At 42.1% G+C, this 14,965-nt stretch overlaps 1 protein-coding gene across 2 annotated transcripts in view; it reads right to left on the bottom strand.

The window, feature by feature from the left end:
• LOC147888281 (varicose-related protein-like) overlaps positions 1 to 6,236 on the bottom strand; it is a 29,504-nt gene extending 23,268 nt beyond the window's left edge. For both annotated transcript variants that reach the window (XM_087393397.1, XM_087393398.1), the window contains exons 1-6: positions 6,101 to 6,236; positions 5,284 to 5,945; positions 5,122 to 5,171; positions 4,800 to 4,956; positions 4,413 to 4,637; positions 4,002 to 4,130 (exon numbers count right to left, since the gene is read on the bottom strand). In XM_087393397.1, the coding sequence (XP_087249523.1) occupies positions 4,002 to 4,130; positions 4,413 to 4,637; positions 4,800 to 4,956; positions 5,122 to 5,171; positions 5,284 to 5,676 (954 nt within the window). In that variant the 5' untranslated portion in view covers positions 5,677 to 5,945; positions 6,101 to 6,236. The remainder of the gene's footprint in view (positions 1 to 4,001; positions 4,131 to 4,412; positions 4,638 to 4,799; positions 4,957 to 5,121; positions 5,172 to 5,283; positions 5,946 to 6,100) is intronic.
• Positions 6,237 to 14,965: the final 8,729 nt, after the last annotated feature.

The raw sequence follows: 14,965 nt of genomic DNA, 5'->3' as shown, positions 1-14,965 counted from the left end.
TACCCTTAACTATCCTATTCCTTTTTTAAATTATCAAAGGGACTACAGTGCTATTGAGTCTATTAAAAAAGTAAACGCCATCCTCCGTCACAACCAATCCAATTGTAGTTATTCGTGCCTTTATGGTCTATTCTTGACTTATAGTCTTGACTTATAGTTTACATCCCAACAAGGGGTAGACACCCCAGGGACCGCACTTGCAACAAATTGGGATCATGCCTTTGTCCATTGGACATTCAAGCAAATTGTGTTGATGAACTTCAAATCACTCATTGGGATGTGTGTATTTGTCTATCCTAAAGACATTCTCAGTCTCTAGTGATGAGATCAAATACATGAGACTTTTCATAAAATATTTGCAGCTCTGATAGTCAAGACGATTGCATATAATACAAAAACATTTTAGTCTATGAAGTTCATCATTTGGGATACACCATTAATGCTGACCTTGAGCCTGAAAGCTCAAGAAACAGTAGAGGGGCACATCTGCACCAATGACTTGAAAGCTCCAGATGTTTATGGGCACCTACCAAACACACCAAAAGTATCTTCTCAACAATATGAAGGCATGCTGCCACAAGATTTAGATGACAAACCACAAGACATTCTCAGTCTCTTATCTGATGAGATCAAATTTTTCATAAAATATTTGCAGCTCTGATAGTCAAGAAGATTGCATATAATACAAAAAAAATTCAGTCTATGAAGTTCATCATTTGGGATACACCATTAATGCACAGACCGGTGCTGAACTTGAGCCTGAAAGCTCAGAAATAGTAGAGGGGCACATCTGCATCAATGATTTGAAAGCTCCACATATTTATGGGAACCTACCAAACATACTAAAAGTATCTTCTCAACAATATGAAAGCATGCTGCCACAAGATTTAGATGACAAACCACGCATTAGCAGCTTCCCAACAAGTGAAGGAGAATTTGATACGCTTCACCTTGCACCTAACCCCTCCACTCCTTCACAGCACCCCGGCTGCTGCCACCCTTCTCACAGACCCCAGCCACCCCTTTCTGCCCCCAACCATCTCCTCCTCCTTCCTGTTGTTTGCTGGAGTCCACCTACCCTTTCTCCTTCCCTCCCCTTGCAAACTGCAGCTTCCTCGCTGCATTATTGTATTGGGAGAGGTTCTGTTGGAAGCTTTGCTGACCTTGAGACGTGTCTTTCTTGGTGACCTTTGGTCTAGCAAGAAGGCTCACATGGCAACTCCCTCAATTTCTGTCATCAAAAATCCCATGTACATGTCAACACAAACAATTAATCAAGAGCTCAATGTAGGAGCTTCAACACAAAGCAATAGTGTGGCACATCATTGGCTTACCTCCTACCCTTTTAGGCAAGCTCAGCCTTGAGGGAGCCACATCCATGGACAAGACATCCTTCCTTCCAACTAGTCTAGGTGGAGACAAACACTAGACCCTGACTTGGCAGCCCTCCATATGCAGGCACCTGCTTAGCTTTCGTTTTCCCACAGTATTAGGGCTTCACAGCCAAGGACATGTCACCTCAAAAATCCAAAAAATTTTGTCGCCCACAAAAATCCCATGTATGCAGTGGTCGGAGGGGTGGCGGGGCAGGGGTTTTTCAGGGGGCAGGGTGGGGATGTAGGATGGGTTTGGGGGGACTACGTGCACCATGTATGGTGGCAAAGCTACAGGGGAGGGGGGGCATGCACCATAAACATGGGGGGAGGGGGATGCATGCACTAAATATGATGAGGGGAGGGAGATACACGCACCACATATGGTGGGGATGCATGCATCAACTATGCCAAGGGTGGGAAGGAATGCACACCACATAATGGGAGGGGGGCACGTGCACGACATACTATCGGCTTGGGGTAAGGGGGTGGGTTAGGGGGAAGCAGCACCACATAGTGGGGTCAAGGGAGTGCACACCATGTAGATGAATTGTGAACCCTCAACCCAAGAAATCAAATTTAAAAAATGAATCAAATTTCAATACTTCATGTACCTAAAAAAATGTAGGAGCTTCAACACAAAGGGATGGGGGGGCACACTTCTAAGCAAGCTCTCTTGAGGGAGCCACATCCATGGACAAGGCATCTTCTTTGCAAATAACCTCGGTAGGGACAAACACGACCTTGATTTGGCGGAGCCCTCCATACATAGATGATAGGACAAGGAGACCCCACTAGATTCCACACTTCTCAATGACTCTACATTCCCAAGTCTTCAATGCAACTACCATAACATCCTTGATTCTATTGCTACACACTTTGGCATGGCCTTGAAAAACCCCCTATTAGCAGCCATGGTTCTCATGGAGGATGGAGTTTTAAGGTAAGGTCAAGGTGATGGTCTCACTCACCCTTCTAAGGTCATCCTAGAGCCCCTCTCAAGCACCAAGCTTCATCACGAGGTGGAGTTGGTTGGCCTGTTAGGAAAATATCCTTTGGATGATTCAGAAGCTTTAGTCACCTGGCCAAAGCGTGCCCCTATCTCACAAAGAGGGGAATAGAGGGAGAATACAACAGCAAACTCCACCCCTTGTGGCCAAGGATCTTGAAGATAGCTCAGAGATAAGAGGTTGGACAACAATGGGAGGAAGAAGGGGAAGGATGCCAACGAGAATGCATGTTGCAAGGCCAAACAACAACGAGCCATCAATGGAGGGGTGACAGTGAGCCACCAATGGATTCTTTGGATCCTAGTGTTCTGCCATCCTACGGATACCTCTCCTCCAAAATCGTCTCTCTTTCCAACCTTGCCTCTATGAACCTCTTGTCCCTCGAACTTCATTGTACACGGTTTCCCTAGCTTTGGCACCTCCTCCTCATGAGCCTTTACCATCCCTTCCCCCCCCCCTCCCCCCCCCCCCCACACACACACACATTGATCTCTTATTGCTCAAGATGCCTCCCCAAAGCCTCCTCTCCCATCCAACACTTCCCCTACTATTGACCCATAGCCGAGATCCCTCCCCCATACTTCCACACCTCCGCCTCCTCCCCCCTTGGCCTCTCTTTTTCCCTCCCCCTATCGCCCCATCCTAGGTGTCCTCCATGGATTCACAACATCTTCTACCTACATCTTGAGCTCCCTTCGTAACAATGATTACCTCTCAAGAGTTTTGGCACCTATGCCCCTGGAACTTCTTGGAGGGTCCCCACAACCTACCCCCGTCCTTTGGAGGATGAGTTTGGGAATGTTCCTGGATTCATCTAGGTATAGGTCATCATACAAGATTCATCTATTCCCCCCACGCTCATCGTATTCTATCTTGCTCTAGTTTTGGCACTTTTGATAGCCTTTTTTAAGATATACAAAAGTCTAACAATGGTAGAGCTCACGATTATAATAAGCATATATACTATTATTGCAACCGGGTAAGAGTTCCCTTCAGGGTTGGGTTTCATGTACATTTCTTTCTTTAAGGTAATATTTCCTCCTTTAATGTGCATTGCAAGCATTCTTCTTGACTGCTCAGGCCTATCCTTTGAGCTCCATTGCTACCTCCAAACCCCTCTAAATGATTTCCCCTTTGCATTGGCAATTCTAACTGTCGCATTTCAATAATGAAAAAACACCTCATACACAGTACCGCCTATTAGGTCAGTGGAGATAGGTAAACTGAAGAATTCAATGATCCCTACACGTACATCCGGAACTGCCTTCAAGGCTGGTGAGTTAAAAGATGATCATCTGTTTTCCCTTTTAAACCCTGACCGCCTTATTGGACGGTGGGCTAACTAAGATAAAATGAAGGAGGTAGCTAGTTATTACCCTCCCTGAGTTACCATGTGAACTAACAGTAAAACTATTAATATGCTAGGTTTTTCTTTTCATTGTTAAGTTATATTCTTTATTTTTATCAGCCTTTGTTTCCTTTCCACACCAACTGGTCGATTTATTGTTCTGAATGAGAATGATCCATAGCAGAGCTTTTCAATTACAGAGAAATAATGTAAAATATGCCTGTAAGGTTTGTACAATCTGGTAAACACAAGGAGTCAGTGTAAACTTACCCCAGTAAGAAGAACAGCCTCATCTGGTTGATTAGGAGGGGAGACAAACGCAACTGATCCCACAGGCTGTCCTTCATGTGGCATAAATACTGCAAGCTTATCCCTCTTCCTACCTCCCCATATTTGAACCTGTATCGCCCAAAGATTCAGGCACCGTGTTTACAAAGAGAGACTTTCATTTCTCATTGGAAACCTTGTTGGGCCCAATCATGCACACAATCTTATTAGCACCATACAAACAGATCTGTGAATACAAGGACCATTCCAGTGTGGGGACAGACAAAAAGGGGGGTGCGCATTTGGAACGGAGCAATAGTGACAAGCAAAATGCACTTGGAAGTGTTTCAAGTGATAAAAAATAGTATACATCAGCAAACTAATGAGCCAAAATGCATCAACAACTGCACTAACCATCCCATCTTTGGAGGCAGAGGCAATGTACAAGATATCCCTTGAAAAGAGTGATAAATCTGTCACTTCATCGTCATGTCGGCCTATGAGCTGCACTCCAGAAATCAGGTTCATAATTTGGCACTTCAAAGGAGTCTCTGCTGCAAATGTGACAGATGAAGCCTTCCTCACTTCATTCAAATCTATTTTCAGTACATACTTGCTTATGCTCATCACAAGGCACTCCTGCAGTGGAAACAAGCAAATAGGAGACGATATCAGGGCCTCATGCAGTGAACATAAACAAGTTTTCCACAAAATTTGCTGAGAGCGCGTCAAGCCCATTGAAAAAGGAAAACTCTATGATCACACTGTTGTCAACCAATCCTCCCAAAGTTACTTGTGGACCTGAGAATGAGAGTGCCAGCACACGCGAGGGCGCACATCCTTCCACTCTCCATCAAACTGTATAGCCATTACAATCTGGTCTGAAAGTTGAAATTTGCCATCTGCACCATGATCCTCCAGGATTTTCCAAACAAGAAGCCGCCCATCGGAGCTCGTACTGCACCATGGTCAACGATTCACAGCTACCATCATGACTGAGCTTACAGCAGCTATAAAACTTTGGTAAGTCTTTGTAAAAATCCCCCCCGTCAGTAAAGCTACTTTCTGCATAGCATATTGCTCCCCTCCGACAATGGTGTCACCAAACTTCAGAGAGACTTACCTTGCTATAAGGTGTACATTCTCTGCAAAGAAAGACATGTCCGTCACCCGCTGCAAGGAAGAAACATGTGATGATGACCTATTTAGAATCCTCAATTGCTTAAAGCTGACGTTTGTAAAGATAATGGAACAACGAAGGAATGATCCCTGGCTTTTCGCACACCTGTGAATGACCCTGAAAGAGGCCTCGTGAGGCCACATTTCTGCCCAGAATACGAATAGAACCTGGACGCAGACAGTAACAAATATATCTTCTGTTCACAGCAATTTGCCTTCCAGCCACAAGAGCAGGATCCCATCTATACGCAGATATTGGAAGCACCTCTAACTGCTCCGGAGCTTCCCCAGGGAGCTGTTTGTCAATATCATAAACGGAATATTCTCCTGAAAGGAACTGTCCTTTCAGTAAGTTGCTACAAGGAGCCCGGACTGGAGGAGGATCTGCAGCCACAGAAGGAGAGGCGGGTCTCGAAGAAGCTGTGGGAGAGGAAGATTCAATTGAATGAACGGTCTCTTTAGAAGGCTGTGAGACTCGCAAGGCTGACGGGGTGCCCATTTACACGAGCTGAAATTCACACATAGTTCACTTGGGTCATCTTAACATGATGCGATTTGGGAAAATTTTGGAAGGGTGAACGCACAATTTTTTTTACTCCCATGCAGTGCAACTGAAGGAGAGCAAAACGCCGGTGGGCAATTGATAAAGGCAAGCTACTCCTAGTGAAAGTCCATTTTGCCAAGGGCTAGTTGCTTCCATGCCGAGACCTGATCCTGAAGTCCAGCCTCTTCAGTGTACAATGCAAAGCAAAGCAAGAGGAAGCATTGCTGGAGAGGCAACATACAGAAAAATCAAGAAGCATAGAGCAAGGAGACACAAATCCAAAATGCGAAGCGACATACAAATGAGAAGTAGAAAAGCTGTTGAGGGGTGATTTCGCTTCGCGGAGCGTAAGCAAGGCAAGGCGCATTTGGGGTCTTACTTGAAATGCGAGCGGTATAGAGCCATTCTTGCGAAGCTGTAATTTTGGGCATTGGAGATTGTATGGAGCGATTCCTGCAAAGCTTCCAATTTGGGCATTCGTGAATCCGCATGTGAGTGAGACTCGAGAGTGAGCAAGAAAGTAAATGAGACAAAGAGAAGGAAAAGCGTATGATTTTGGGGAGCATGTGGTCCCTTGCTCCTCTCCAAGTCAACACAATTCTTCCATCCTTTATTCGCCACGTCATCTGGTCCCATTGTTTTCACACTGGATAACCATCCTCTCCCAACACTCCATCGCATATATGATTTTCTAAAGGCAAAAGGTGATGGGTGTTGGTGTGAAGGTGGTGGTGTTGCAGGTGGATGTTTTAATGGATGGTGCATTGTCTATGTTTTTAATGGGTGGGATGGTTCTCGACACTCTAGAATTGAACCATTCTATTTAAGCGTTTTGATTTATAAACTATAGAAACCATTGGATCTAATTACTGAGATCTGTTCCAGTCAAGGGCCCATTTTGCTAAGGGTGGCTGGGGCACATGAGCCAGCTTGCACCAAATTACCTATAGATAAATTCATGTATGGGCTCAACTTAATTATCAAAGCAAGTTCAAGTAATTGCACAATGGGACAATAAAGACAATGGTTAAGTTCGCTTGTGTAAGCAGTAAGCAATCTCACCTTTGATGCACGCGCATGCATAATCATCAAAGATGCTATAATGGATATTGTAATATTCAAAGAAGAGTGCTCAAGGCGTAAAATGGACACTCCGCTTTGATCATAACATTCTCAATCATTTGCAAGAATCTTTTTTTGTACAATTTTCAACAATCTTCTTTGTTTTTGTCATGCCTTCAATAAATATTATTATTGTACACGTCATCGTTTGTTTAAAAGCTATGGTGCCCCGATGCAACAATATGATAGCTAGTATGGGGAGTGAAAATTGGCATCCAATTATAAGTACCAAACATCATGTAGAAAAGGATCATAAAAGAATGCACTTGGCCCTCCTTTCAGATAAAAAAGGTCCCTTTGTGCTATAATTCCATGGATTGTGCTCCTTTTTTTCAAGCTTCCCTCGACATGGTATATCTTCTTTATGGCTTATAGAAAGCAAAGTGACCATTGAGAAGACTAGCTAGTAACAACCAAAACTTGGAATCGTATCATTGGTGTATAGAGATGACACCCTATCTTTTCACTCTCTTTCCTATCAAATTAGGGTCCTCAAGGACATTCAATTTGGTGTGTAGAGATGATACCCTATCTTCTCACTCTCTTTCTTATCAAATTAGGGTCCTAAAGGACATTCAATTTGGTCCCTCGGGGAATCTTTCACTCTTTCAAATTCTATTGTAATAGAAAATACTTAAAGCTAGTCCTAGACTTGAGAAGTTACTCAATGGCCTTATCATATTTTGAAATTATGGATATTAACTTATAATTATATCAATGGATAAAAATCATGAATTCCTAGACATTGGGTACCATGCAAAAACACTTGCACAACAATGTCATTCAACATCAAGCGACTACCCACACAAAGAACAAACAAGAAGGTCATGACATCATAGCTAGATTGTGTGGATTTGATGTCTTGATTATCTCTTTCATTTTCAATAAGATAATCCATCAATTGGCTCACACAAAAGGTTGATCCTCTTCAATTAATCATAGATCAATTATGGGCTTGTTGTATTTTAATGTAGGCGTTTTGATGTCCTTACTTCAAAATAGCTATTTGGATTAATGATGTGCACATTAAATCTTTGTATTCCCATGGGTTAAATGCATCAATGATTCAAAGCTATTGAAAAGGTGATGAGAAGGTGGGCAAATTATGAGATAATCTATAGAACAAAGAACTCATCCATAATTTGTTTGATAGTTAGACACTCAATATAACACATAACTCGTTCCATAGGTGCTTTATGATAATTATTTTGATAATCTCATAAGTTAAATGTTTCGATGGAAGCCTTGAGAACCAATTTGGGTCCCTTAAGGCACTCCTTGTTGAGGAAAAACATCGTCATATAAATGGACTAGGATTGGAGGCAAAGAGTAAATTCGAAGACTATCATATAGATTTAAGTCCTTGAAGGCATGACTTGTGAAAAGAGACGATGACCGAGAAAGAAGAATGACACATACATAAGGTACTAGCCAAATAGTAACTCAATGAATGTCATACATATGCATTATATTATATAAGTTCTAGACAAACAAAGTGCCTTTGAAACTTTTAAAAATCTTTCTAGAGGTACTTTATAAAAGCCTTTGAAATAAATGAATAATAGAAGGAATCATAGATAGACCTTTAGAGCCAATGAATGATTTGAGAGTGCCTATTTTAGCTTTTTTGATGGGCTTTCATTCCTTCTATAAAAGTTGATGAGGTGATGTAAATACAAAGTCCTATTGAGATGTTTGGTAAATTGCACTTCATAGTGTAGTCCCAAGCGAACTATGTCAACTAAAGGAGCACCCCTTATCCACTCATGTGTAGATAAGACCCACTTCTCTTCTTTGAATCTAGTGTACATAAGCTACTCTTGTGTGTATTTCTCTCCTCTTTCTCTCCCCTTCATTCCATGGTATCATACCTCGGGTCATACGGAGTTGCCACCTCTAACCATAGCTCATCGTCATCTTCAAGTTCTAAAGAATCCTAGGTCCATTTTTATGTTTTGTTGAGCTTTGCATAGCTTCAAGGCTAGTTATTCCATTTTTAGGGTTTCCCCTCTTTGGTTCAAAATTTCATCCTTTTGTATTCCTAGAGTTTGAATTGTCATTCTCTAAATCATGTATGTCTTGTGAGAGATAGAAAATGAAAGAGTGATAGACTAAAAGAGCATTGTGAGAGAGAATGAGTGAAAGAAAAGAGAGGACAACAGAGTCTATGAGACTTTTTTGGGGGAGAGAGAGAGAGAGAGAGAGAGAGAGAGAGAGAGAGAGAGGGAGGCAGGGAGAGAGAGAGAGAGAGAGAGAGATTAACATCTACGGAAGGCCTCACAGGCCTATGGGACAAAGTACACCAAATAGAGTGGAAACTCATACAAGCCTCAGAGGGCTGAAGCAAAGGGCGTGCTAGGGCCCTTGATGAGTTCTATGATAGTCTAAGGCCCTTGCTGAGCGCTAGGACCCTTGCTGAGTGCTATGATAGTCTAAGCTATAGCTATAGATCTTAAAACTAAAAAACACATACAAAACTAGAGCTAAGTGTCTGGCACTGAATCAAAAACCAAAACCCGGCACCATAGTAACTCTCTAGTGGGTTGCAAAGATATCTGAATTTGCATCCGCTGAGATGTCTTGCGTTGTGGCTGAGGTTGTGGTCTCCTCGACCTGTGTATCCAGTGGGCTATGTCAAGGGTGACCCCTCGTCTCGAACAAGTGAGGGCAGAGATAGGTCGAGCCTCAATGATGCATGCCCTATTCACTCTCTGTGTCATGTGTGGACCCTTAAGGGGTCAATAGTATTATGTTGTCTCCCTCTACTGATCCACAGTGTTCATAGGTCAGCTAGCTCCTCCTCCTCCTCCTCCTCCATTCCACTGTATCCTAGAGTCAGTTCAAAGGCGTAAAAATCTGTGACATGTTGTTGTGCTCGGTCTACCTCCACAGCTTGTGATGCTATGTCTTCTTGTGGATGTCTAATCTGTCATAGTAGCGTGTCTCAGAGACATCTCATCTCAATTAAATAAAGCCCAATGTAGACATAGTCATGAAAATGGATCAGTCATGAGAGGCGACCAAAGTTGTGCCCCTCCTAAAAGACGTAGTGGTATTGTCCTTGGACCTCATAGGAGGCTGGATAGACACATAAGATGTCATGACATGATTATTTGTATTAGATCCTAGTGGATCATTCAAGGGAATCTGGTGATTACCCTATGGTCATAACATTGTAAACTGGCCAATTGAATATAATAAAATATGCACGTATGCATTAGGTCCTAGGAAGGTTAGGAAAGGGTAGCATTGTGTATGGGTATTGCATTAATTAATGGTAGGCATAAAAAGTCATAGGCTAAGGGTAGAATAATGGGGTATGCCCAAGGGATGTGATTCCAAGAGGCATGAGGGTTGCACCCTATCGTGTCATTCATGGTGTGTGAGTATGGGCATTTGCATGCGTATGGATTGTGGTTTGTGTGGAGCATGTAGAGAAGAGTCTAGCAAAAATACACTCACGTGGGCACTCCTTCCACCCCATTTGGAGGGCCAATGCTTCTCAATTTATGCATCATCTACACACATGTGCATCTCTGCATTAAAGAACGTGACAAGTGGTATCAGAGCCAAGATCCTTTGACTGTGAGAGCCTGCCATGTGGAAGTTGCAACAGTCGTTGACATCGGTGTGAAGTCATTGAAGAGAAGCAAGAATCACCCATCAAGAAATCTCCAGGGGGCTTCGTTTTCCCTCTCTGAAAGTCGCTCTCTTCTTGCGATAGGCAATCTCTTTTGTAAAGTCGATAGGCAATTTCCTTTTTGTAAGAAAAAAAGGGGACCGGCCCCGCACCATGAATTGTGGGTCTTCAGGGCCCCGACTATAGCACTTGCCATGCATGGCCCCGCCTCATAAATTTCCCCTGCTGTCATGCAGTTATCTGACTCTTGAGTCTTGTGTAAGGACTAAGTAAGGCCTTGTGAAGGCCCCATCATCCCCGACGTGCAAGCCGTGTGCCGCATGGAGCATGGCGTCACAAATTGCACCACGTGCAGCCCACCAACTAGTGTAGCCTCTGTCGCCATCCTCTGCCATAGCCGACTCTGCCCCGCCAACTGGCCGTGCACCCGTCTCCTCTCTGCTGGCAGCCCGCACGTTTGCCCCTTTGCCCCGTGTCTTGTCAGTCGTCATTGCCACATGGTGGTCCCACCAACCCTGCATTTCTGTCACCCGCTAGCAGTCGCCTCTACTCCCTTGCCACCGTCAACATTAAAGCCCTCCCCCCCCCCCCTTATGTTGCAAAAATTCCTCCGCCTTTCTTATTTGTCTTCTCATTTCCTTTTTCTCTTGCTCCCCTCCTTTACCTTGCCATTTATTTTTTATTTTTTAAAAAAGAGAGAGAGAGAGAGAAAGAGAAGGCACCCTTGTACATTTTGAGGGTTGTGAAAGCACGGTAGAGTCGCGACAAGATCGTGGAGTGGGTGCTTCTTCAAACAGGTGAGGGGAAGTACCACTATTTTTTTTTCGCTGACATTCAAATTCCTTTTTCTAACACACTTAAATTCATTTCACACACTCTTAGCTCATCACGAAGCTTAATTGAAAACTTGATTAGTTCCATTTGCATTTCTTAAACATGGAAGATAATCAAGAATTCACACCTGACAACGTTTCTCAACTCACATTAAACCTCATGGGAACAACACCTTACACCCCTATCTACCAAAACGTATTTGATCCATCATCTGATAACCCTCAGCCACCTATCGAACCTCCACCAAGGACACCATCACCGTCACACTACCCGAACAATGCAATCCAATAATTTCTTCAAGGATTGTCAGCTGTCATAAGTGACACAATTCAAAGGGAAATGCCCTTAAAAAGGAAATTATTTGAGGATCCAGCAGACCCTTTAGAAAAGACTAAGAAAAGAAGGTTTGATCCTAAGGAGCAGCTTGAGTTTCCGAAGTATAATGGGGCTAGGCATCCGGAGAAACTCCTCGATTGGATTAGACATTTCCAATTGTACTTTGTACAATTTGATCGTACAGAAGATGAGAAGTTAGCACTAGCTACTCTACATTTGGAGAAGGATGCGTTACTTTGGTGGTCCCTATGCCAATCAAAAAGTAGTCCAATCAAGGAGTAGTCTAAATTATTGGAAGAATTAAAGACGATGTTTCTTCGGCTTAAGTATAAGAGGGACCAAATGTTTAAATGGGAGAAACTATAGCAATTTGATAGGGAGACAGTGGGCGAATACACTATGAAATTTTGGTGTTTATCTCTAGAGTTCACAAACATAGATGGAAGAGGAGAAATTATATAAGTATCTCTCAAGTATTAGACCCAACATTCGACATGAGTTGGAACTCCTAAGCTCGACTAAATTAAAGGACACCATTAGATTGGCCGAGGCAGCGGAAAGAAAAGTCAATCCTAGAAGGAGAGAAGTAACATACGAGGCATCAACTTCACAAAGTAGACCCTTAGTTTGATCAGCCAACTCTACCAGAAATGGACGATGCTTTCCTAGGCGAGTGGGAGTACGAACAATTAATAGCAAACCGATAGGGAAACCTATTCTAGGAGGATGTGTGAAACCTCCATTTCTGTCTCCTCAAGAAAGGGATAGATTGTTTAAGGAAAGAAAATGTTTTGGATGCAAAAAGGCGACAGATCATAGATTCTATGATTATCTAGAGTTAAAGAAGAAGATGGGTAAGACCAATGTAACTAGGGCTTCGCACCCTAAGCAAGAGGGTGAACCTTCTTGTAAAAATATTGAAAATAATAAAAAGAGCAATAATGCTAGTTTGCATTACACCTTTGGTTGACACAACTTATTTAAGTTACATGGATATATTGGGGGTCAACGTATCATTGTCTTCATGGATGATGATAGTAGTAACTACAATATTATCTCAGATAGGTTGGCTAATATAGTCAAAGCTAGGAAATGGCCTTTGAGGGATACGAGTATTAGTGGTGCGTTTAGAGGTAATGAAGAGCAATGTACTTCTAAAGTCAAGAACTTGCCCTTCAAGATCCAAAAGTATGAAGATCGTAGATACTTTCTTGTTGCTCCTCTATAGGAAATTGATATGATCCTAGGCAAGTCTTAGAGGTATGATTTCCAACCATCTATGGATGTAAGGAAACATACTGGTACCTTTGAGCACCAAGGTACGAGGATCACCTTAAAAGGTGAGCGAGATATTTCCCATATTCTGCTCATATCTCATACTAGAGCTAAAAGAGACTTATGTAAGGGAGTGAGTTGTAGTGTGATATATGTTAGGGAAGTAAAGCCCGAACATAGTGATCGCAAACGTCAACATTTAGAGTTTCTTAAGCAATTCGATGATCGATTTGCTAGTGATGACGATCTGAGTTGCCTATCTCTAGACTTGAAGATCATATAATTGAGTTGCTTCTAGGGTCCTCTCCTCCATGATGTAGAGCTCCCTATCGAATGAATAAGGTAGAGCTAGAGGAGGTGAAAATGCAAGTTGCAGACTTGTTAGAGAAAGATCTAATTAGGCCAAGTAGTTTGTCTTTTGGGGCTCCAGTCCTTTTAGTAAAGAAGAAGGATGGAGCCTTTAGGATGTGTATTGAGTATAGACCCCTTAACAAATTGACAATTAAGAATAGGTTTCCTATACCTAGAGTTGACGACTTGTTAGACTCCTTGAAAGGTGCCAGGGTATTTAGCAAATTGGTTTTAAAGTCGGGATATCATCAAGTTAGGATGAGGGAAGAAGACGTGCATAAGACTGCCTTTAGGACATAAACAAGACATTATGAATTTGTAGTTATGCCCTTTGGGTTGACTAATGCACCTGCTACCTTTTGTAGCCTAATGAAAAGAGTTCTTCAACCATACAGAGGCAAGTTTGTAGTTGTGTTCTTTGATGATATTTTAATTTTTAGCCAAAGGAAGAAGAACACAAGCAACATCTTGTGCAAGTGATGGAATTGCTTTGAGAGAACCAACTCTTTCTGAATATAAAAAAGAGTGAGTTCTTTAAGAAGGAAATCGAATATTTAGGCCATGTCATCAATGAACATGGAATTCAGGTTTATCCAACCAAGGTGAAAGCTATAAAGGAATGGCATGTCCCTACGAATGTACATGAACTAAGATCTTTTCTTGGTTTATGTAGCCATTATAGGAGATTCATCTTGAATTTCTCTAAGATTGCATCACCACTTACTGATCTACTTAAGAAGCAATCAATGTTATCACTAGGTTGATAGACATTCGAGTGTCTTTGAGAATTTGAAGGTTGCTTTAATGACTAGCCCTGTGTTAGTTTTGCTAGATTTTGATAAGCCTTTCTTTGTTATATGTACAGATGCTAGTGGTACATCCATTGGAGCCGTACTAATGCAAGAGGGAAATCCCATAGCCTTTGAAAGTTGAAAACTTCAAAGTGCTGAATTAAAGTATAGCACGTATGAGAAGGAACTATTAGCCATAGTTCATGCTTTGAAGTTATGGAGACATTATCTTTATGGATCCGATTTCAAGATTAAGATAAATCATCAGAGTATTAAACATTTGTTTTCTCAACCAATAGTTTCACCTCGGCAAATCAAGTGGGCAGAATATCTCCAAGGGTTTGGACAACCTGAGTTATAATATCAACTGGTAAGGAGAACATAGTTGCAGATGCACTAAGTCATAGACCGAGTGTAAACTATGTCTCCTTAGTGAGAGAAGCATCTCTTAGTGCAATGAAGGATGCCTACAAAGGTGATAAAAAATTTGGGACTATTTATGATGCATTACTTCAAGGACAAGGTGATTCCTTAGAGGGATATGCAATTCATGATGGGTATCTTTTTCAAGGAGGTTTCATCTGCGTACCCTCCACTTTTAGATTCCTAGTTTTTGAAGAGATGCATAATAGTCCCTATTTTGGACATAGAGGTATTAGAGGAACCATTGATAGAATTGAAAGATATTTCTATTGGTCAGGATTGCGAAAGGACGTAACTACTTTAGTCCAATAGTGCTTAACTTGTCAAAAACTTAAGAGTGATCATGGTAAGACACCAGGATTACTTCCGCCATTACCCATACCTAGTGAGAGATGGGAGCATATTACTATGGACTTTGTGTCAGGATTTCCAAAGACAAGGACACAAAATGAGCAAATCCTTACTATTATAG

The sequence above is a fragment of the Dipteris shenzhenensis genome, chromosome 22 (genome assembly GCF_047967505.1).
Source record: "Dipteris shenzhenensis isolate YYH24624 ecotype China chromosome 22, Dip_SZ_1.0, whole genome shotgun sequence".
NCBI lineage: Eukaryota > Viridiplantae > Streptophyta > Polypodiopsida > Gleicheniales > Dipteridaceae > Dipteris > Dipteris shenzhenensis.
This window is presented reverse-complemented; position numbering and strand designations above follow the sequence as displayed.